This window comes from Capricornis sumatraensis, chromosome 22 (genome assembly GCF_032405125.1).
Source record: "Capricornis sumatraensis isolate serow.1 chromosome 22, serow.2, whole genome shotgun sequence".
Classification (NCBI taxonomy): domain Eukaryota; kingdom Metazoa; phylum Chordata; class Mammalia; order Artiodactyla; family Bovidae; genus Capricornis; species Capricornis sumatraensis.
The window spans coordinates 36,131,388-36,155,980 of NC_091090.1; the positions used below are offsets into that span (position 1 = coordinate 36,131,388).

Below are 24,593 nucleotides of genomic sequence, written 5' to 3' on the forward strand. Positions count from 1 at the left end.
TGATGACTTTTTATTGAACAGTTTAGATTAGAACCCATTATTCTAAAATAATTGGAATAAATTTTCTCTAATATTTCTTCATATTTGGCCTGATTTTGTCTATTCACACAGCCTCATGAGAATTTGCTGTCTCTCAATTTCTCATTTTGATTTCTGGAACAGCTTGAAGGCCATTTGCAATCTTGACTATTTCATGTTATTGGTTCAACAAATATTTATGAAGTACCTAACAGAAAATGCAATGATAAAAGATTTCCGTATGAAGCTTGCAGTCTGACATTCTTCTGCTAGGTCCTTGGTTCCCAGAGTATTTTGAGTGTGAGACTTCTTTTTTTTAGGTCATGCCATGCGGCGTGTGGGATCTTAGTTCCCTGACTAGGGATCAAACTTGGGACCCTGGCAGTGAGAATGCCGAGTTCTAACCACTGGACCACCAGGGAATTACTCCAGGTTACTTTATAAAACTTATGTGAGCCAGTAATTTGATCTTTTCTTTAATCTGTGACTTTTGGAAGCATTCTCACACTCTTTGTCCAAATGGAGGACATATTGCCTTCTTGGGAGTGTACTCCTTCATTCACCAGATATTTACTACCATGTGACAGACATTTTATAGCTCAGCATTCATACAGTTTACATCCCTGTGAACAGAATATTGAACATCTTCCCACTGAAACAAAGCTCAGGGCTTTCCTGGTGGCTCAGCAATAGAGAATCTGCCTGCCAGTACAGGAGACATGGGTTTGATCCCCCATCCAGGAAGATTCCTCATGCCGTAGAGCAACTAAGCCGGTTTTTCTCAACTATTGAGCCTGTTCTCTGGAGCCTAGGAGCTGCAGCTACTGCACCCTGATACTGCAGCTACTGAAGCTCTCTCTCTAGAGTCCGTGGTCCACAAAGAGAAGCCCCTGCAATGAGAAGCCCTCCCACTGTGAGAGAGCAGCCTGTGCTTGCCACAACTACAGAAGAATCCCATGCAGCAATGAAAACTCAGCACAGCCAAAAATAAATAAATAAATAAAATTATAAAAGATATGAATCTAATTTAAAAATTATGGTAACAAAATAATTTATAGATTGACAGTTCTGAATGAGTTGCCTTTTCTTCCTCTAGCTCTTTTTTCTCAGAACTTAACCTTCTGGAAGATTCCTGGCTTTATAGCTGAATATAATCAAGATGAATATCATTAAAATAATATTTAAGAAGTCAACACCAAAGCTAAAATTTCATGAGAAAGAAAATATCAAAATTTTATTTTTATTTATTTTTTTACCCAAGACATGTTTAATGGTAAGAATAGAGAGAAAGGTCAACTCTCGATAAAGATCAGGCTCCGGTTTTGCTGAGCAGAGCAGCACTGCCCCTTCCCCTCACTGCTTCAGGCAGCAGTGTTTCTGGATCTCTCCTGTGAGCCACAGGCAGTGCAGGATGCGTTTCTTCTCGGCAGCCAGCTCCTCTTCCCAGAACTGGCCCAGGAGTTTCTGGACAAATATATTCTGATCTTTCAGGAAAATATTCTTATTGATGCCTACGTTGGGCATATTCTCCGGGGACCCAGATCTGAAATGGAAGCTTAAACGTCGCTTTAGGCCAGGTGCTTTCTCTTCAGTCCAGGTCAGCGGGCTTTTGTTCTCTGTCTCCAAGCACACGGTCATCTTCACATACTGGTCTTCCTTTCACTCTTCCAAAGTGGCCGACACGAGAGAAGGCTCCCCGAAGAGGCAGACCAGCCAGGTCAGGCGAGAGATGCCGCTGAATGCAGGGAAGCCAAACCGCTCTTCTTCCAATGGGGCAGCTGTGAAGAGGAGAGACCCTTTCAGCAGGTCCTTCCCCACCACTTCTTTCTTCAGGAATGCAAACTCCTCCATCAAGAGTTCAACATGCTCCTCATGCAAGACTTTCCCTTTCTGCTCGGCCAACTCCCACAGGTCCTTAGCTGCCACCCAAGAGGGTGTCATGGGGTATTCCACAAGGACACGCTTTCCAGCATTCAGGAATTGCCTGATGTAGTCCTCGTGGCTAGAGCTCTCACTGCAGATAAAAGCAACCTCGACCTCTTGACTGGAAAGAGCATTTTCCAGAGAAATTTGCGGCACCTCGTCAATGCTCCCCAGCTTTCGTCTGGACACGAAGCCAATCAGGTTCAGGAACGCTGAGGAAGCGTGTGGATTCCGCAGGTCCCAGATCCGTACGGAGCCGGCTCTGCCAACGCCGACTGCCACCACGCCAAACTTCCTCTCGGGCTCTGTACTCATCTTGGTCTCTTTCTGTAGAAGCTGCTGCTGGGCACAAAGCTGAAGCTCTCCAAGCCACCTCCCAAAATATTAAAAGCAGGATGCCACACCACCAAGTTTGAGGCAAAAGGAAAAACATGTGTGTCCCTATATAAATGTTTTTATGTGTGTTTAATGATTATTTTTCACATACGTTGAAGTGTTTGAAAAAAATATTGAAATGTTGAAAAGTAGGTGTACTACAATGCCCATCATCTTAGTTTCAATATTTTATTTATACCTAAAGCAGAATTTACTATAATTTTACTTTCCTGACTTTAATGGAATCCAACTCAATAATAATAGCTTTAAAAATCAACTTTTGGGGAAAACTAACCATTAAAAAAAAAAAACATAAAGGGGAACTTCCCTGGTAGTCCAGTGGTTAAGAATCTGCCTTGCAATGCAGGGAGCACAGGTTTGATGCCTGCTCAGGGAACTAAGGTCCCCCATGCTGCAGAGCAACTAAGCCTGAGTGCCACAACTACTGAGCTTGCTCACTGCAATTACTGAGCCCGCTCGCTGCAACTAGAGTGTCAGTACACCGCAGCAAAGGATACTGCGTGATGCGATGAAGATTCTGCCTACTGCAACTTAGACCAGATGCACTCAAATAAAAAATAAATAAATATTTTTTAAAAAGGAACCAAAGGGATGTAGATTCTTTAAAAAAAAGAAGAAGAAGAAGAAATATAAAACCATGTATATAGGAGTTGCTGCTGCTAAGTCGCTTCAGTCATGTCTGACTCTGTGTGACCCCATAGACAACAGCCCACCAGGCTCCCCCATCCCTGGGATTCTCCAGGCAAGAATACTGGACTGGGTCGCCATTTCCTTCTCCAGTGCATGAAAGTGAAAAGTGAAAGTGAAGCCGCTCAGTCGTGTCCGACTCTTCGTGACCCCATGGACTGCAGCCTACCAGGCTCCTCCGCCCATGGGATTTTCCAGGCAAGAGTACTGGAGTGGAGTGCCATTGCCTTCTCCAGTATATAGGAGTGCACATGTTAAAATTTTGCTTTAGATTCCAGTAGATGTTCTCAAGGAATTAATAAAGATGTAGTTACTTGTCTTACACAGTTGAAAGTCTTAGAATCTAGCAGAGAGCTTTGGCTAATTGGTTCATTCAATCAAGTAAAACAAAATATTTAGAAAGATTTTCTTTTTACATGTTTGGGTTGATTTTTCCAGAAATTGCCTCAGGATTTGCTTTGACTTGTGTCAGATATTTGTACTCATAAGAATAAAGATAAAAGAACTTCATGGCGCTTATCATGGATTCCTTTCTATCAAATACATTTAAAACATATATTTGGAAACATTTCAAGTCTACTGTGAACAGAATTACCAGGAGTTTGGGACAGAAGTGACAATTGAGAATCAGTTTTGAAGAAACAGGTCATTCTGAGTTAGAATTCTGCCTTATTAGCTGAAAATTAGAAGTAACTTCTCTGTTATTTCCTGTTATGGTATTTTTATAATATTATTTAATTTCCTCTTTAAGAAATCTGCAGATTTTGCTTCCAGAAATGAAAGTGCCAAAAATGTACATGAAAATCAAATCAATTTTAATTTAAGATATGAAAAGAATTTTGACCACTTTTGGTTTGGAGTGGAATATATAATTAAACATGCATCCAGATTTCATACCATGGATATGCTAAAATTTATTTTGAAGTCCCTCTTCACAAAATTTATATCCCACTATGATTCAAAGTTGCATCATAAAGAGAGTTTGTTTAAAGGCTGGAGTTTGAGAAATGTAACATTTGTAGTTTCCCTGAAAAAATATGAAAGATCAAATGCTTCATTTTCTGCTGGAGCTTTTTATAAATGACTCAGATTAGGTGCAGTTGGTTCAGTCTTCAGCTAGCTCTTAAAGATAGGCAGTCTGCTAAGTGGTAGGGAGAGAAAAGTAGAGAGAGTGTTTTTAACAGCATCTATGTACAAGTAAGTAGGATGGTACACAGGTACTAGGAGATAATGTTCTACAGTAAATACACGTTAAGAAGTGCTAGACTTATAGTGCTAGGCTTATCATAGTGATCATTTAAAACATATGGAATTATTGATCAGTATATTGTGTACCAGGAACTAACATAATTGTTGGAGGTCAATTACACTTTAAAAATAAACTCATAGAAAAAGAGATCAGATTGGTGGTTATCAGAGGCAGGGTGTGGAGGGAAGGGGAATGAAAGTTAGCAAAAGGTACAAACTTCCAACTGTAAGATAAGTTCTGAGAATGTAATGTACAATCGGATAAACATAACTAACACTGCAGGTGTGCGTGCTAAGTCACTTCAGTCATGTCCGACTCTTTGTGACCCCATGGACTATAGCCCAGCAGGCTCTTGCATCCATGGGGATTCTCCAGGCAAGAATACTGGGGTGGGTTGCCGGGCCCTCCTCCGGGGGATCTTCCTGACCCAGGGATAGAACCTGTGTCTCTTATGTCTCCTGCACTGGCAGGTGGGTTCTTTACCACTAGCGCCACCTGGGAAGCCCCATAACTAACACTACTGTATATTATATATGAAAGTTGTTGAGTAAGTCCTAAGAGTTCTCGTCACATCTTTAATTTTGTATCTATACGAGATGATGGATATGCCCTAAAAGAAAGAGAATAAATGTCAATGTTTCCTGGAAAGTAAAAAAGAAAGAAATGTTAGATTTGACCTGGGGGTGGGGGTGGGGCTTGGAAGGGTTAACCAAGGAGCGGTGATTGAGTTCCCTTTGAACCTAAAGAGTGACTCTCGGTGGGCAAAGAGAGGAGGTTCTGGTGTGAAAGCTTGAAGGTGAGGAGCAGTTATTGACGCTAAATATAGGATTTGGCTTCTGAAAAAAAAAAACGTATTTAAGGAGGAGACATCACCAACGGAAATACTGAGCTGAGTGTACATCCTCTTTCTCCACGCAGATTTCTGCCTTGGGGGAGTGAATGAGACACAGAAGCTGAAGTGACAACTGCCATTCTTCTGAAATCTGCAGGGAGAGGCAACGGCAGACTATGGGCAGGCAAGTGAGGGAGGCATTACTTTCCTGGGAAGGCGGGGATCAACCCTCGACAAGTAGGATGGGCATTTAAAGGAGGGGAGAAAGTTCACCGTCAGCTGCCACTCAGCCCAGGTACTTGGAACGATGTCCTTAAATAATATCTTAAGAAAACAAGAGGTTTTGACTGCCATTGCCAAATGGTTCTCTCTTAAAACCTAACAATGTCTCTGTTTCCTCTCAAAACATTTGCCTTTTCACAGCATCGAACAAACAGCTGAGCTCCTCTTGTGTCTCTCCCCCGCTGAAGTTGCCAATCTCAAGGAAGGAATCAATTTTGTTCGAAATAAGAGCACTGGCAAAGATTACATCTTGTATAAGAGTAAGAGCCTCCTGCGAGCATGCAAGAATATGTGCAAGCACCAAGGAGGCCTGTTCATAAAAGATATCGAGGATTTAGATGGAAGGTACCATGAGTCATTCTGCTTTTTCTCTAGTGACCCTTCTTATAATTAGATTTGGCCAGAAGTGTGGAAATCAAATGAAACAACTGACAAATTATTTCTCCTAGCAAATTTGTAACTTGTGCACATTTAGGGTATCTCTCTGATCTCAAAACATTCTGACCTTTACTTAATTTCCCATTCTCGCTCAAGAACTCTAATTGAAAATGGATTCCTAGCTTGATAAACAGTGACATTTCAAAGGTACGTGGGTATGTGTATGTGAGTGAAGGGTTGGGTGTGCATGATAGCTTTTATGTTCCAAGACTCAAGCCTCTTTGGGGTTTCCTTTCCTGCTCTCCCAGAAGTATGAGTGGGGCAGGCCCTTGTCCAAACTCTGCTGGGGAGCAGATAGACTTTCCCTGACCACCTTGCAGTGATTAAAAACCCCACGTGGCAGAGCCCCAACTGTACTGCTCTGAACAGAGGCACTTCTGGTCATTTTTTGGAAAACCGGTGCTGGTACCCCTCCTCCCCCATCCGTTGATTAAGACTATATATAGATGACCTCCCTCCCCAGTTCAGGGACAATACCAGGGCAGGATTGCTGTGGATTTTTGTTGTTGTTGTTTTGTCTTGTTTTCAGTGACAGCCAAAGAGATAGCAGCACACTCTGGCAGAGACAGGGAAGGTAGGGGAGAGGGGATGCTCTGTCAGCCTGATGCTCAACACTGGCAATGAATGAGTGGCTGACCCCACTTTTCCAAGCTTCTCTTCAGCCTAACTTGACCTGGGTGCTTTTTAGCCACTCCCACGTCAGACTTGTCTTCTACTGTTGTCGATTTGATTTCTCAGGTTATCTGTGTGTGGTTTAGTGCAGGTGGATTCAGAGGAACTGGGTAGTTGTCTAAGAGTTCCCTGCTAGAATTGTATAGATGACCACTACCCAAGTCTAGAATATTCTTACACCTGCATACAGATTTGCTTCACTACATTCTTAGTTTCAGGACTGAAACAGTGTTGACACCTGTCTCCTACTTGGCTCTTCTGATGGGATTGCTAGTTTAGGCAAACAGAAGGCATCCAGTTAAATCTACATTTCAGGCAAACAATGAATATATTTTTAGCATAGATAGTTCCAAGTATTGTATGGGATATACTTTGAGCAGCAACTCTACTCTCGGAGACCCTCATGGTTATTTGCTGACAGCCTTGCTTTGAGTCCCTTCCGTCTTCTCAGTGGATTTAACCCAGGGAAACCTCAGCCATGGCTTGTTCTGTCACTAGTGAGCTTCTGTGGGCACTCTGGGACCTTGAGGTCTTCTGACTGTTGCGGTTTGGGGACTTTGCTTTTCCTCTCTCCTCAATGGACTTTCACCATGGAGCTCACATGGCCAGCCATTGGAGGAAGTGTAGCTTTGTGATTAGCAGATTTATCACAATCTGCCCTCTTCAGAAACCTGGCCCCACCGCTTATCAGCCCCGTGACCATGAACAAATTTCTTAGCCTTTCTGGACCTTGGTCTTCTCCTTTATAAAGTAAAAATGAGAGTATTACCTGTTCTGTCTGGCTGCTCAGAGGACTACGTGATTTCCAACACAAAAAACACTTAAAACAATATCTGTCATATGATAGGCGCTCAATAAACATCAGTTACTTTTATGATTATTACTCTGTCATGAGCTTCTGGTATAGCTTAGGAATGAGATTATTTATAGGAATTCAGCTTGTTCTTGAATCTGGCTTGATTATCCTAACAGAGTGATCACTTTGCCACAGACTGGCCTTTCTCTCCTTCATGCAAAGCCTTTGGGGTGGTTGATCCTAGTTTCACCCTATTCTGTTGTCAGGCTAACCTGGAGCTGGCACTATCAACTCCATCCTCAGAGTAACTCACACCCTATACTCCTGCATCCATTGCTCCAAATTTGATTGCTTTTCCCCGGGTGCTCTGTGCAGCAATCCGCCTGAGGAATCTCTCTACAAGGAGACGCTTAAGAGTAATGAGCTACCTCTTCTACCCTCCCTACCTCAGCCATTTTTCTTCTTCACACATAACCAAGATCAGCAACTCTCATAAGCTGTGGTTCTCATTTTTCAAATTTAATAGGGTTTCACAACCTCTTAGTGCATGGAGCTGTTACTTTCCTCCTGTCTGCCTGCTGCCCATGAACAGTTAAGACCCTGCCATGCTTCCCATTTATTGACCTGCATGCTGAATAGCTGCATTTGGATGTCCTCAAATTTTGAAAGGTTGTTGCCTATTCATTGATGAGAGAGTAGATGTTATAGAATAATCCTCCTTAAATTGAAGTATGAAATACATTTTTTTGCTTTGTTACTAGAAAAAGGCATGAAAAATTCTTGATATAATGAAGCTTGGGAAACATCATGTAATTTACCATTATAGAAGTTAAAATAGACATTGTTAGTTTAAGAAATCTGATGTTTCTGATTTGAGACATTTGTGGTTGTTTTTTTTTTTTAATCTTTAACGGCTACAAAAACTTCACTAGAAACACCACCAAGGTAGAGAGGAAATGGAACATTTATACCTCATTTTCTACCACCATAACCCCCTTCACAGTTTGATAAGAAATGGAAAAGAAATCACTAAGCCTCCTACTTTGCTGCAATCTAGCTGTCATTCTGAAACAGGGTCACCAGAATTAGCAAATAAAAATGCAGAACACTCAATTACATTGCAGATAAGTGAGGAATTTCCAGTGTATGTCAAATATTGTGTGAGACATATTTTTAAATTGTTATTTATCTGAAATTCATATTTAACTGGGCATCCTATATTTTGGCAACCATGCTCTGAAATCTTAAACTGTAAGTCTTTCCTTCTCAAAAAATACAAATTTGAGTTGAACTTAAGTTCAGTACACTATAATAGGGACCAAGGTTTGTAGAGTGATCATAAATCATAGATTTGTCTTTATCACTACATTCTGTCCTCATATTGGCCTCAGTTGGGTCTTAACCAACTTAGCTTTTTTATGAGAGCTATCCCTAAAGGTGACTTTATTCTGATGGCTCTGTTGACCTCTAACATGTATTATTTTGTGATGTGCCATTTATCTTCACTGTTTTTTGAACCATTTTTAAAATAATTTATTTGTTATTATTTTTTTAATGCTGGGTCTTGGTTGCTGAGCAGGCTTTCTCTCGTTGCGGGGAGTAGGGGCCACTCTCTTGTGCAGGCTTCTCATTGTGATGGCTTCTCTTGTGGAACACAGGCTCTAGAGTGTTTGGACTTCAGCAGTTGCCGCACATGGGCTCAGTAGTTGCGGCTCCTGGGCTCTAGAGCACAGGTTCAATAGTTGCAGCACACAGGCTTAGCTGCTCCTCAGCCTGTGAGATCTTCCCAGATCCGGGATCGAACTTGTGTCTTTTGCATTGGCAGACGGATTCTTTACCACTGAACCACCAGGGAAGCCCTATCTTCACTTTTAAAATTACCTGCTGATGATTAGTCTATATTTCCTTGGATATTTGAGCTTTAGCTATTAAAGTTTTCCTCTCATAAATTTTGTGTTCAACCAACTGTAGTTGTTTATAATGCATGTAAGCCCAAGAAGATTAATTTTTATTTACACCATTTCATAAACCTAAGGACAATTTTTCATCCAGGTCTGTTAGATGCACAAAACACAACTGGAAGTTGGATGTGAGCACCATGAAGTACATCAACCCTCCAGGCAGCTTCTGTCAAGATGAACTAGGTAAATCCCCTCCATATTGATCAAAGTTTTCTTCTGTCGTTATTATTAGGGACCTTCTTGTCAACTTGTTTCCAACTTCACTTGAAGCTTTGGTTACATTCTGATTTTAACCTGTGGACATTAAGTCTTTTAAAAATAGTTAACGCTGAAAATTCTAAACAGAATTTCTTCAGAAGGCCCCTTCATTTATTTCTTTACTTGTTCAGTAAGCATTTGACGAGATCATGCCAGGTGTAAACCGTTGTCCTGGGTATGAAGAGAATCAAAGATGGATAAGAAAGAGTCATCTTTTGTCTGCATGACTGGACTCCTTGCTTTTGTGCTTGCTTCCTGCAGTTCATTCTGCTTATAGTATCGAGATTGGTATATATTTTTAATTTAATATTTATTTTATATTGGAGTATAGTTGATTTACAATGTTGTGTTAGTTTCGGGTATGCTGTGTTGTGTTGGGCTTAGTTGATCAAATGTGTCCAGCTCTTTGTGATCCCATGGACTGTAGCCTGCCAGGCTTCTCTGTCCATGGAATTCTCCATGCAAGAATACTTGAGTGGGTTACATGCCCTCCTCCAGGGGATCTTCCCAGCTCAGAGATCAAACCCAGGTCTTCTTCATTGCAGGTGGATTCTTTACTGTCTGAGCCACCAGGGAAGCCCTTCAGGTATACAAGGCTGCTTTTTTAAAAATCAAAATTAATTCATGTCATTCCCCTGTTTAAAACTCTCCACTGAGTTTCCTAACACACTGAAAAATATGCATCCGTTTGACCTGGCAATTCCACATCCAAGGCTGTGTCCTAAGGTCTTGATAATCCTTGATATGTCAAAAGATATAGGTATGAAAATGTTCATAGCAATACTATCTAAAGAGAAAAACTGAAAACAATCAAAACATTAAAAATAATTCCACTATGTCTTAAAAGTAATACTATTGAAGGAATTAAAATAATTAGCGATTTTTTATAGATAAAGCAGAAAAGCAGATTATAAATGTTATATATAGTATGACACAATTATGAGAAATGTATATCCATAAGCATTGTGGATGAGGGCAGTCTTAACACTGGTTATCTGTGAAGGGAGCTAAATGGAGGGCTTCCTGCCTGGACCTCCAGACTGGAAACTGTGTTTACACCAGCTCAGAATCTTTTTCAGGCTCAAATTATTGTACATGGGATAGGATACTAGGGCCACTGTTGTCCAGATGTCTTGGTGAGACCAACTCCTAATCATTTTTTAAAGAAGGATGTGGCCTGCCAAGGCATTCTCCCAGTTCCCAGAGCAGAGGTGTCACTGAGGTGCATGTCCTTTCCCGATCACCCCCAAAGAGATGTGACAGCAGGTTATTCTGGGGTAAGTTGCTAATTCCTTTGACGGCAAGTGCATCTTCCCCCATCCCTCAAAAGGATGCCTGGACCACTAGCTTCTTTTGCCACTCCATGTCTGTTGTGCTAGCTTAGGAAACCTGCAGACTGCTTGTTAACAGAAGCTAGTAACAGGCACTATACAAATACTGTTAAATTTATTTGGCAGAAAACAGGTTAGAAGCAAAGGTTTGAAACTATTAAACTGTGTAAGTTAGAGGACAATAGACTATCAACTTAACGAGTATGTAACCCAGAAATTTATAGCTGCTTAAGGGCTTTTACAAAACCCTTAAGTCTTTTGGAATAGACAGCTAGTGGGAACCTTCTCTTTAGCACAGGGAGCTCAGCTTGGTCCTCTGAGATGACCTAGAAGGGTGGATTGGAGGTGGGGTGGGAAGGAGGTCCAAGAGGGAGGGGAGATGTATATATATAGTAACAGATATATTGTACAGCAGAAACTAGAATGACATTGTAAAGCAATTATATTCCAATTAAAAAAAAGACTTTTTTTAAATGTATGTCTTGAATAATCCACACATCTCCTCTGTGACTTGGACCTTTGGAGCAAGAGGAAGGGATTTCCCACTCAGCAGAAAGTTGATCAAATGGAACATAGATCGAAGGTGGAAGCTGATGTAGAGGGTTTCTGGCCAGAGGTGACAAACAGGCCAGTGGAGGGCAGGTGGTAACAAGATGCACTGAAGTTTTCAGCTTTTGCCCCAGTGAGGAAATGTGGAGAGAGTGGAAAATTTTAACCAAGTCCACTTTTCAGTCCAGTGCTACCAATGCTGTAGTGATTCCCTACCACAAAAAATTGTTACTTGTAATAATCATAAAACTGAATAATCTCAGTTCACATGAGACCAAGCCATCCTTCTCTTTCATGGGGTATGATCATCATTAAAAAAGGAAGAAGTCAGGAAAGTAGAAGAAAGAAGATGCTCACCTATATTCCCATCACCTCAAGACAACTGCTGTTTAGGTATCTTTTCTTCCAATTGTCACTGAGTTCCCCTTCCTTCCTCCCCAGCCTTCTCCTCCTTCTTTTAATTGAGAGATAATTCAGTTCAGTTCAGTTCAGTTGCTCAGTCGTGTCCGACTCTTTGCGACCTCATGAATCGCAGCACACCAGGCCTTCCTGTCCATCACCATCTCCCAGAGTTCACTCAGACTCATGTCCATCGAGTCCATGATGCCATCCAGCCATCTCATCCTCTGTCGTCCCCTTCTCCTCCTGCCCCCAATACCTCCCAGCATCAGAGTCTTTTCCAATGAGTCAACTCTTCACATGAGGTGGCCAAAGTACTGGAGCTTCAGCTTTAGCATCATTCCTTCCAAAGAAATCCCAGGGTTGATCTCTTTCAGAATGGAGTGGTTGGATCTCCCTGCAGTCCAAGGGACTCTTAAGAGTCTTCTCTAACACCACAGTTCAAACACATCAATTCTTTGGCGCTCAGCCTTCTTCACAGTCCAACTCTCACATCCATACATGACCAGAGGAAAAACCATAGCCTTGACTAGACGGATCTTAGTCGGCAAAGTAATGTCTCTGCTTTTGAATATACTATCTAGGTTGGTCATAACTTTTCTTCCAAGGAGTAAGCGTCTTTTAATTTCATGGCTGCAGTCACCATCTGCAGGGATTTTGGAGCCCTAAAAAATAAAGTCTGACACTGTTTCCACTGTTTCCCCATCTATTTCCCATGAAGTGATGGGACCAGATGCCATGATCTTCATTTTCACCCTTTTAGAGTGTGCAGCTCAATGGTTTTTAATATTTTCATATATTGAGCCATTACCACCACTCTCTAATTCCAGAACATTCTCATCATCCCCTAAAGAAACCTTATAACTATTAGCAGTCACTTCCATTCCCCTCTTCCTTCGGCCCCTGGCAATCAGTAATCTATTTTATGCCTCTATGGCTTTTTCTGTATTGAACCAAGCTGGCATAAGCCCCACTTAGTCATGGCTACAATTCTTTTTTATATTGCTAAACTGTATTTGCTAATATTTGGTTGAGGATTTTTATGTCCGTGTTTGTAAGGATTCCCACCCAGATGACTCAATGGTAAATAATCTGCCTGCCAATCCAGGAGACACGTGTTTGATCCCTGGGTCAGGAAGATCACCTGGAGTAGGAAATGGCAACCTGTTCCAGTATTCTTTCCTAGGCAAAAAAGGGGAGCCTGGTGGGCTGCAGTCCATGGGGTCACAAAGAGTCAGACACAACTGAGCAGCTAAACAACAACAACAAAATTTGTCAAGAATATTGGTCTGTAGTTTTCCTTTTGTGAGATGTCTTTGTCTGGTCCTGGGATCAGGGTAATAAGATTGCCCTCATAAAGTAAGTTGGGAAGTGTTCCCTCCTCTTCTATTTATTGGAAGAGTTTGTGAAGTACTGGTGTTGGTTTTTCTTTAGTCATTAGGTCAGATTCACCAGTGAAGCTATCTAGGCTTAGACTAATGTTTGTGAAGGTTTTTGTTTACTAGTTAAATCTGTTATTTGTTATGGGTCTTCTCAGGTATTCTATTTCTTCTCATCAGTTTTGTTAATTTGTTTCTTCCTAGGAATTTCTTATTTCATCTGGATTATCAATTTGTTGATGTATAATAATCATAATATTTCCTTGTATTCCTTTTTATTCTGTAAAGTTGATAGTAACATCCCCTTTTTCATACTTGATTTTAGTAATTTGAGCCCTTTCTCTCTTTTATTAGCCTAGCTGAAGGTTTGAAAATTTTGTTAATCTTTTCAAAGAGCATATTCCTGTTTTCATTTTTTCTTATTTTTCTAGTATCAATTCGGTTTATTTTAGCTCTTTTAAATATTTCCTTTCTTTTGTTTGTTTTGGGTTTAGTTTATGCCTCTTTTTCTAATTTCATGAGATGGAAGGTTAGGTTTTTTACTTGAGATCTTTTTAATTACAGATGTGTACTGGTATAAATTTCATTTTATGTGCTATACTGTTTTAGCTGCATTCCATAAGTTTCAGCATGTTATGTTTTCATTTTTATTTGTCTCAAAGTATTTTCTAACTTCTCTTGTGATTTGCTTCTTTAAACCATTTGTATTTAGAAGCATATTGTTTATTTCTACATATTTCTGAATTTTCCAACTTTCTTCTCTTATTGGTATCTAATTTCATTTCATTGTGGTCACTTTATATGACCTGAAACTTTTAAATTTATTGACATTTGTTTTATGGCCTACAGACATATGGTTTGTACTGTTTTATGGAGATATTTCACATGTACCTGAGAAGAATGTGTATTCTATATTTGGGGGGAGTGTTATCTGTTGGGTCTGGTTGGTTTATAGTGTTGTTCAAGTCTTCTGTTTCTTTGTCGATTTTCAATCTAGCTCCATCTTAGTCATCTTTTTAGGCATACTTTTATAACTAATTATAATTGTATATTATTTTTGTATCCTGTTTTTGTCTTGTGAATATATCAGATTCTATATATACATGCTTTTAAGTATGCCTACATTAAATATTAATTTATTTAGCCAGTTCTCTGCTGTTGACATTTATGCTGTTCACAGATTTTTTTTTTTTTTTTTTGCCTTCAAAACCAAAACTGTGATCTTTATGCTTAAGAACTCCTCTGTTTTTGGAGTTGTTTTTGTAAGGGAGTTGCATTACTGGCAAAAGGGTATGACTAATTACTGTATTTTGGGGAGCACTTCCCTGGTGGCTCAGACAGTAAAGAGTCTGCCTGCAGTGAGGGAGACCTGGGTTTGATCCCTGGATCAGGAAGATCCCCTGGAGAAGGAAATGGCAACCCACTCTAGCATATTGCCTGGAGAATCCCATGGACAGAGGAGTCTAATGGGCTACAGTCCATGGGGTTGCAAAGAGTTGGACATGACTGAGTGACTTTCACACATACACACAATTAATGTATTTACCCATATTTAACATTTTGTACACCTTAACATAAAAATGGGCTCCACAGGGACTAATAACCTAAGTGAGAAAGGTAAGACTGTAAAAGTAACGGAAGAAGTACAGAATATCTTTGTGACCTAGAGATTGGTGACTTCCTGACAAACAACATTTCAAAAGTACAGCTCAAGAGGCAACCCTCCACCTACACACACACATACACTAAACCCTGGTAAATATGAATTCATCAGTACTAAAGATTCCTGCTAAATGGAGGACACAGACAAAGACATATAATAGTTTGGGTGATTATTTTTCAATATTTACAACCAGCAGGGGAATATGATCTAGCATATAAGAAGAAAGCGAAAGGGGTAAGTCACTCAGTCCTGTACGATTCTTTGTGACCCCATGGACTGTAACCTGCCAGGCTCCTCTGTCCAGAGGATTTCCCAGGCAAGAATACTGGAGTGGGTTGCCATTCCCTTAAGTAAAGCAAATTGACAAGAAAGGATAGGAAGCTCAATACAAAAATGAAGAACGGATATCAACTAGCATTTTACAGAAGAATCCCCAAAGGTCAATAAGCATATGAAAATATGCTTAAATTCGTTAATTATCGGAAAACTGCTAACCAAAGCAATGAGATGTTACTGTAGGGTTTTTTTATTGATAAAAATAAACCAAGGAACTGCCAAATGTTGTCAGAGATATAAAGATATGAAAATCTTCATGCATGTGGCAGAAGTGTGGCTGGTGCAGCTGTGCTAGAGAATAATCCGACAGTGACTAGTCAGAGGAGGCTTATGGCCCATACACCGTGATCCATCAGTCTCGCTTCTGTGTATGCACCAGAGAAATCTTGTGGTAGTGGAGTCTGTGGGTCCATCATAAGGAGGGTAAATCAGTAAAATGTGGTGAACCACAGAATACTAATCTACAGTTAGAGGAAGTAGACTAGATGTACACGTGGCAGCATGAAAGAACCTTAAAAACAGGGTATTGAGTGAAAAAGAGTAAGAAGGAGACTGGAGACCCAGTTCCATTTATATGAATTAAAATGCACACATAAAATATAATGCATACTTTGCATGAGTATTTAAATGGTAATCCTGTAGGAGAGGAGAGAGAAATAACAATGAGAAACAGATAAAGGGAATAAGTAAATAAATAAGTAAGTAAGTAGCTTTGCCTGGACTGAGTACAATGTGTCATGAACTAAAAAATACGGTTAACCTCGTCCTCTTTACTTGAGGTCCTAAATGAATGAATGAGTCCATTATTCATTCATCCATTCTTTAATATGTATTGCATTACAGTCTATTTTTTTAGAATGACCCAGTTTTTGTTCCAACTAACTAGTTAATAAGCTTTCCTTTCTCCTCTTACTTTACCAGCTTGAGGCATTCTTAGTTTTTCAGACTTTTCTCATTTAAATCAAAAAATAGCATCACTGTTGTTTTAAATTAAGCTTGTTTCTCAAGTATGATGCTAATATATTTTCCAAATGTGTTTGCGAGTTTTCTTTGGTGGTAGAACTTTTTCATCTTACATTTGTGTATATTCAGATTTTCCACTGGAATTGTTTCCTTTGCTATTAAATTTAAAAGTCCTCTCTTAGATATTCTATTTTTAGCCACTTGGAAGCTTCTCATTGTGTCTTTAATAAACTAGATAATAAACTAGAATACTTAAATAACCAGTTGCATAGCACTGTTGTTAGATGGCCCTTCCTTTTTCAACCCTCTCTTAGAATATTAAAGCTGTTTAATAACTGTTACTTAATAACTGGGGCTTCCCAGGTTGCAATAGTGGCAAAGAATCCACCTCCCAATGCAGGAGATGCAGGAAACATGGGTTCAATCCCTAGGTTGGGAAGATTCCCTGGAGTAGGAAGTAGCAATCCATTCCAGTATTCTTGCCTAGAAAATCCCATGGACAGAGGAGCCTGGCGGGCTACAGTTCATGGGGTCACAAAGAGTTAGACCCAACTGAGCAACTGAGCACACACATTTCTCTTCCTGCTTTTCTTAAGAGAGAACAATTCTAAAGAAGGAAAGTCCTTACAAGTGGGTATCAATGCAGTTTTCTGAGAATCTCCCATAATACTTTGTACTTTTGAGTTGATATTTGTTGTTATTATAGTATATAGTCTTGTCAATACTGAGCTTTCTCTTTAACTCTTCATTCTTTGAGGATAAAATAATTGTGATAATAATATTGTTATTGATTAAATGCTTTCTTTGTGCCAGGCATAGTGCTGGACACTGTTGGATCTCTTATATTGTTTACTGCCTACAACAACTCTATGAAGTATGTGTCATACCTCTATTTTATGATCAGGCAACTGCAGCCCAGGATGTTGATATTAAGCAGCCCAGTCACAATCCCCACCTTGATGTTTCCAAATCCAGCACTCTTTCTATTTCGTGACACTGTTTTCCAGCAATGATATAGCCTGAAAATAATAATAAAATGTATCTTTATTGTATTGCCTGCATTTTCACGGACACAGTTTAATAATAGTGGTGATATTAAATGTCCTTTGTGTATTTCTGATTTTATTAAGAAAGCCAGTTGTGTTTTGCTATTAAATAAGTTGATAACTCTTATTAGGAAAATGTTAATTAATGTGCTTCTATTAAATTCTTAAACAGTATTTAAAATATATAAAAATAAGAAAGCACCATGTGCCCAGCACTCAGCTTAAGACATAAAACCTCCCTGACATACCTGCAATTCCATGAGCTCCTTAAGTGTAGTATGAATGAAAGAAATGAATGGGTGTCAGTCTTCAGCCCTCATCTCAGTAGATATTGCTTGACCTAAATTAGCATTGCTTTTTATTTCTGATTTCCTTTGATTTTTGTACTCTGAGTACCTGAGCCATACATTTCTATTTCAGTGATGCTTTTTAAACATTATGCTTCCCTGCTGGTACAGAGGTTAAAGTGTCTGCCTGCAATGTGGGAGACCTGGGTTCGATCCCTGGGTCGGGAAGATCCCCTGGAGAAGGAAATGGCAATCCACTCTAATATTCTTGCCTGGAGAATCCCATGGACGAAGGAGCTTGGTGGGCTACAGTCCACGGGTTGCAAAGAGTCGGACACGACTGAGTGAATTCACTTTCACTTTGTTGTTGTTATTAATTCATATTCGTTCCCCTTTGGTTCTAGTTGTGGAAGAGAGTGAAGAAAATGAACTTTTGCTTCTAGAGCTGAATCCTCCTAACCCCTGGGATTCAGAGCCCAGATCTCCTGAAGATTTGGCTTTTGGGGAAGTGCAGGTAAGGAAACATTAAATTATAATTATCTTAAAAACAAAAATAAAACTAAGATACACACACACACACACATATATATATTATTATATTACCTTGAATATTCTTGGATGTGGCTACTTAGGACTAATAGTATAGTTATCCTGAACTCTTGAGCAAATTTTTTAGAAACACCCAGAACTTGGCAGGGATTACAAGATAATATATCCAGAAAAAAAAAAAAAAAAGGCAGAAAAACTTTTAGCAGAGGTCTCAAAGGACAGTCATGTAAAACTATTGAAGAAATTCAGAAATTTCCCTTGATTCCAAATCACTGTCAGATGAAATGACCAATTGTCTTATCTCTGCATGTTGCCCTGAGATCTTTACAAACCTTGTGCACTTCCTACCTTTAAAAGAGTTTCCTCCAGAGAAAATGCTTTGGTGGTTTGGGAGAATTAAACAATCCAAAATAAATTTTTCTGATATTATCTGGGAAGCTTGTGGAAATGGGCTGTTACTTTTCTGAGGAAGCAAATGGGACCCTATCCAGAATAGGCATAATCCCCTGTATTTGATTTGTTGACCTCTCCTTAACCTCTCTTTTGGCTTCTCACCCTGGAGTTTCTACCACCTTCTCTCTGCTGCTGGGTGTTTTCCTTTATCTGATGGGTGTGCCAGATCAGAGGAAGAGAGTAAAGCACTAATTTAGAATCCTCAAGTCCGTGCCAGTTTCTAAGTCATTGTTTATAGCCATTCTCAGAGGACCCTAACTCCCTGAGTGAGTCAGCAGGCAAGTTAGAAGAGAAAGTCTCCCAACCCTGTTTCTCTAGCCTGCGTGGCTATGCCAGCCCGATGTCGGGTGGCCTCCACCTGCAGCAGCTCGAAGCAGGATCTCAGTTCCCCGACCAGAGATTGAAGTCAGGCTGCGGCAGTGAGAATGCCGAATCCTAGCCCCTGGACCACGAGGTCCAGTGGCCCTGGTTTGTCTGCTTTGTAGAAATAAATTTCAACAAAGAGACGGAAAGTAGTGAAACAGATAGTCTTTATTAGGAGGAAAGATGTACATGTGAATAGACAGAGGGCTCAGAGAGAAAGAGTCATGCCTTTGTGGTGGTTTAAATCACTTATATGGGCATTTCTTTTGGGTTTCCTTTGGCCAGTCGTCTTGCTTTGCCCAGTTCTGAGTTGTGTTTGGTTCATCTCAGGGTCCTCCCATGTGTGCCCCTGCATCTCTTAGCCAAGGTGGATTCTAGTGAGGAGGCTATGGGAAGGTTCACATCACTTACTATGTGGTGGTGTCCCCTCCCTATTTGACCTCTGAGTAGCCTCCCTGTGCGCATGTAGTTGGAAGTCTCCTTGACCTTAAGAATGAAGAACACGTGGTCTTTTTACCTCTTATCTGGGCAGGGCTCAGTTTCTCCTCCTTCCTGCTATTATCTTTGTCTTGGAGTATCTGTCCACAGGGGACAGACTCCAGCCACCCAGCCAGGGCCCACCTGTCTCCTGCCTCAAACCCATCAAGAATCATTCATCATTCATTCAGTGGCTATTTCCAGCCAGTCTCGCATTTAAATCCCCAAGTATCTGCCATCCCATCTCTAACTGCCTTTCCTTGTAACTTGTGCTTTGAAGGACTGATGGCAAAAGATATTCTGCAGTGCAGACTGTAAATAAGCATTTAGGAGCTAATTTAGATAGAGCTGGATGAATCAATTGGTTTGACACCTGAAATCCACCACAAGCTTTTCTTTCCTAACAAAGCGGTGTACCAGGAGTTGTTTTCTGTATAAAGGTCCCCACCTCACTGAACATGCTCAGGAGCAAAGTTCTCCAACGTGACTTGTCCACTAACCAGGCCAGTTCATTGTTGCTGACTGATGGTGACTCAATAATCTGATTCTCACTGTCTTCTGACAGGTAACATACCTTACTCATGCCTGCATGGACCTCAAGCTGGGGGACAAGAGGATGGTGTTTGACCCTTGGTTAACGGGTCCTGCTTTTGCCCGAGGATGGTGGTTACTACATGAGCCTCCATCTGATTGGCTGGAGAGGCTGTGCCAAGCGGACCTAATTTACATCAGTCACATGCACTCAGACCACCTGAGGTAATGAATTCTGAGCACTGAACTCTGAAGGAAATGCTGCAGTAACGGCATCACTGGTTTTCAGGTTCTTTTGTGATCCCTGCTCAATTTGAGGCCGATTCAGTGGGGCTGATGAGAAGAGAACTAACTTGGATAAATGTGTATGTTTGTGTAGCATAATGTTTAGATTGTTTTCATGCGTTGGTGGTTTAGTTGCTAAGTTGTGTCCGGCTCTTGCGACCCCATGGACTCTAGCCTGTCAAGCTCCTCTGTTGGTGGGATTCTCCAGGCAAGAATCTGGAATGGGTTGCCATTTCCTTCTCCAGGGGATCTTCTGACCGAGGAATCAAACCCAGGTCTCCTGCCTTGCAGGCAAATTCTTTACCGACTGAGCTATGAGGGAAGATATTTTCAGGCTTTATACCATTACAAATGCAAAAGGGGCCATTGTCGGAGGAAGACAGAAATTAATAACTCTCCACACTCTCACTTCCCACCCTCAGGCTACTTGCTAAAAGTCTAGGCTTAAGGATCATCAATGTCGACTCCCTTCTTCAGTTCAACTTTTATGGCAGGGACCAGTACACGGGGTGTAACTCTTCTCGGTTTTACAAGCCATATGGTTGGTGTTACAGTGACTTAGTTCAGCTGTTGTAGTACAAGAGCAGCCATAAATGGTCCTCAGTCAGCCTGATTGTCTTCTAATAAATCTGATTTATGGACAATGACATGTAAATATCATAAAGTTTTCATGGATCACCAGATAGGATTGTTCTTTTGATTTCCTTCTCAACCATTTAAAAAGGCAAAAGGCATTCGTAGATTATAGCAGCAGGTCACTGTGGTTTGCCAACTCTTGATTCATAGCATTTCAACAATGAGCTCCCACCTTTTGGACCCTGAGTTCACTTCATCCTTTATTGAAACCACAGCTGTGTGATACTAAGGATAGGAACTGAAACTTCCTTAACTCAGGTCATCAACAGGAACGAGAAAGAGGAGCTTGAATTTATAATCATCAACAGGAAGGAATAAGAGGAGCTTGAATTTATAAAACCACAGCCATTTGCAAATGAACAGTTACCAGAAGAGATAGGGTCAGATTTCCAACCCCTGGCTTCATTTCAGGGTCCTCCTTCTTCATCGTTATTTAGAAGTTTGTGTCACAGCTTCTCAGGTGCTAATGTAAACATATAGCCCTGCCCACTTGTTCTAACATGAAGCAATTTCACCTTATTTTTCTTTGCTGGGACTTTAGGTGACAAAGTTCAAATGAAGGAGACTCTTTGATAGAAATGTCCATGATGAGGGGAAGTATGTTTGCTGGTTGACCGGCCCCTTGATTTTTCTATTGAAAGTATATTGAAAGCATATGAGATCTCTAAGGCATGAATATGTTCTCTCTTTTCTCTAAGGAAACTAAAACTTAAGTAGTTAGCTGCTTTAGTAACAAATTACCTGCAATACACAAAAACTGAACATCACCCACTGGAATATTGTGCTAAGATTAAAAATCTGCTATTGACTGCGTGATACCTTTGATCCATGCAAGCTTCTGGAACCAAAGATGTACAACTGCAGAATTATGGAAGTTCTGGGTTCATGCATTGTGTAATAACACCATGTGGAGCTAATTTTATGCAGGTTGTATAGAGAAAACAGTATCACACAAACTAAGTGATTGCTTTATAGTACCTGTTAAAAGATGCCCATGGTCCTGTGTGTTAGTTGCTCAGTTGTATCAGACTCTGTGACCCCAGCAGGCTCCTCTGTTCCTGGAATTTTCCAGGCAAGAATACTGGACTAGTTTGCTATTTCCTACTCCAGGGGATCTTCCCAGGGATCAAACCCGGTCTCCTGCATTTTTTACCGTCTGAGCCACCAAGGGAGAAGCAAGGGGGAAAGCCCAGTGTACTTTAGAAAACAGTCGTTAGTCAAATAAATGTGATTTGTTATGTAAATATATGAGTATTATATTGGGCTTTCCAGATGGTGCTAGTGGTAAAGTACCCGCCTGCCAATGTAGGTGATACAAGAGATGCAGTTTCAATCTCTGGGTCTGGAAAACCCCCTGGAGGAGGGCATGACAACCAACTCCAGTATTCTTGCCCAGAGAATCCCGTGGACAGAAGAGCCTGGCAGGCACAGTCCATAGGGTCACAAAAAGAAGGATACAACTGAAACCACTTGGCAGCAGCACACATGAGTGTCATAATGAATAATATTTAGAGATGCCAGTGAGAATTTTCAACAATTTAAAAATCACAAAGCAACAAACATTGATTTTAGAATAACCTATCCTAACTCCTAAAGGCCCTTAAAGTAGGAGATTTAAGTGGTTAACCCAGAGATTGAAGACTTATTCAGAGAATCCTTGAATTTTTGAAGCCTTTGTTTTTAAAGAAGAAAGCGTACTGATTTTTTCCCCTCCAGATTCTACTTATTTAATATAGATCTGGAACTTGAATATTAGTTAATGAGGAGTTATTAAATGTAATTAGTAAGTGCTGGTATGCTGATTTTGTTTATGCTTTTCTTATTATTAAATATCTTATTTCGCCTGATATTATACTCTATGCACAAGTCTGATTCTTAAACTAGACAGCATATTCATTTAAGTTGAAATTGCCTTCTAGTAGAAGAAGCACTAAGTTTAGGATCAGAAAACCTGAATTTGAATACCAATTTACTATTTGTTAGCCATATATTTCTGAGTATGTGTTCTCATTTATTAAAAACAAACAAAAACATAGAGCTTTTTTTTTTTGGTTATAAGAAATAAAATACCATAAATAAAATACTAGTGAAAATGCCTAACACCATGATTGATATATAATAGTTACCTAAACAGCCTTTTGTTTATTATTCATGTTTTGCCACACCCCATTGTGTTATATAATCCTTTGATGTAATGAATGCTCAGAAATGAGAGTTGACAATCTGTGAAGATGTTCAAAAGTGCTCAGATGGTTAATTGTATACTGAGTTGGAATTACTCCAAATGGTAAATGTTGTTTTCTTCTACACTAAATTTTACTGTCTTGTCTAGCTGGTAACTGACTCTCCTTAAGGACAAATCATTCATTCTACATGCCACTACGGAGAAGGCAATGGCACCCCACTCCAGTACTCTTGCCTGGAAAATCCCATGGACAGAGGAACCTGGAAGGCTGCAGTCCATGGGGTCGCTGAGGGTCAGACACGACTGAGCGACTTCACTTTCATTTTCACTTTCATGCATTGGAGAAGGAAATGGCAACCCACTCCAGTGTTCTTGCCTGGAGAATCCCAGGGACGGGGGAGCCTGGTGGGCTGCCGTCTATGGGGTCGCACAGAGTCGGACACGACTGAAGTGACTTAGCAGTAGCACATGCCACCATGTGGCTATCAATCTGTTGACGGTTGAAAAAGCACCCCTAATGATGGGCAATTCACAGGTTCTCCTCATTTTATGACCAAGACCTTTCTTTTACTGGGAGCTGCTGGTTGAGAGGTGAGAAAAAATGAAGATTCTGGAGAACTTCAACCAGAAACCTCTTCAGCAGGAGTTTTCCGCTTTGTACCTTCTGTTAGAACTACCCTTGCTCAAAGCAGCATCAGTGTGGAAAATGGAATTTGCACTCCTGATTTGATGTACAAGCTGTGGTATATGATATGTTTTCCCAATAAAGAGGAATCTGCTAGGAAATTCCCCTCATTGTTACAGTCAACCTTGAGGAAAAACCCTGTTTTTTGGACTCTGGGGAGGTCTGGTTTTTCCATTCCTTTCTTCTTGGTCCACATGTTGGTGTGAGGGCAAACTGTCTCTTATATTAGATGATCCAGTGTTTTCACCTTTCAAACTTCCCATCTTTCTGATCCTAGTTACCCCACACTGAAGAAGCTTGCTGGGAGAAGACCAGATATCCCCATTTATGTTGGAAAAACAGAAAGACCTGTATTTTGGAATCTGAATCAGAGTGGTGTCCAGTTGACTAATATCAATGTAGTGCCATTTGGAATATGGCAGCAGGTCAGATATCAGTGTTTTTTCCACACTTTTCAGTTATACTTTCTGGGGGTAAATTTTAGGTGAGGTAGTTGCTTTAATACTGAAGAAACAATGGCTTACTTTTTCCATATGTAGTACTATGTAAGTATGTATTACTGTATAACTCTCTATTTCAGCTAAAATAAAAGGTGGCTTTTCTCTCCATAAATCAATGGCATGACTTTACTGGATAATAAATCCAATTCTGAATAAAAGGGATTTCTTTCCAGAAGAGATGATCATTTACTCAAATATTGTACAAAAAGCCAAGCTGACATAAACAGTTGTTGGTTTTATTGTGAAATTCCAGGTAGACGAAAATCTCCGATTCATGATCCTAATGGATGGCGTTCATCCTGAAATGGACACTTGCATTATCGTGGAATACAAAGGTATTCTCTTATTTTCATCAGCAATGAAAAATGAAACATACTCTTGGTAGGAAGGATAATGATAGCTATCCAAAGTTCCATCCTATCTTCATCTTCTTCTTCCATCTTCATTTTCCATAAGAAATAGTA

The 24,593-nt window shown here is 40.3% G+C and overlaps 1 protein-coding gene and 1 pseudogene across 1 annotated transcript in view; one reads left to right on the forward strand and one right to left on the reverse strand.

Moving 5' to 3' along the window:
• Positions 1-1,371: 1,371 nt before the first annotated feature.
• Positions 1,372-2,256, reverse strand: LOC138069778 (biliverdin reductase A pseudogene; annotated as a pseudogene).
• Positions 2,257-5,412: 3,156 nt separating this feature from the next.
• LOC138097984 (cytidine monophosphate-N-acetylneuraminic acid hydroxylase) overlaps positions 5,413-24,593 on the forward strand; it is a 48,285-nt gene continuing 29,104 nt past the window's right edge. The window contains exons 1-7 of the mRNA XM_068994194.1: positions 5,413-5,468; positions 5,529-5,732; positions 9,346-9,437; positions 17,870-17,979; positions 19,873-20,063; positions 23,907-24,054; positions 24,383-24,464. Of these exons, the coding sequence (XP_068850295.1) occupies positions 5,413-5,468; positions 5,529-5,732; positions 9,346-9,437; positions 17,870-17,979; positions 19,873-20,063; positions 23,907-24,054; positions 24,383-24,464 (883 nt within the window). The remainder of the gene's footprint in view (positions 5,469-5,528; positions 5,733-9,345; positions 9,438-17,869; positions 17,980-19,872; positions 20,064-23,906; positions 24,055-24,382; positions 24,465-24,593) is intronic.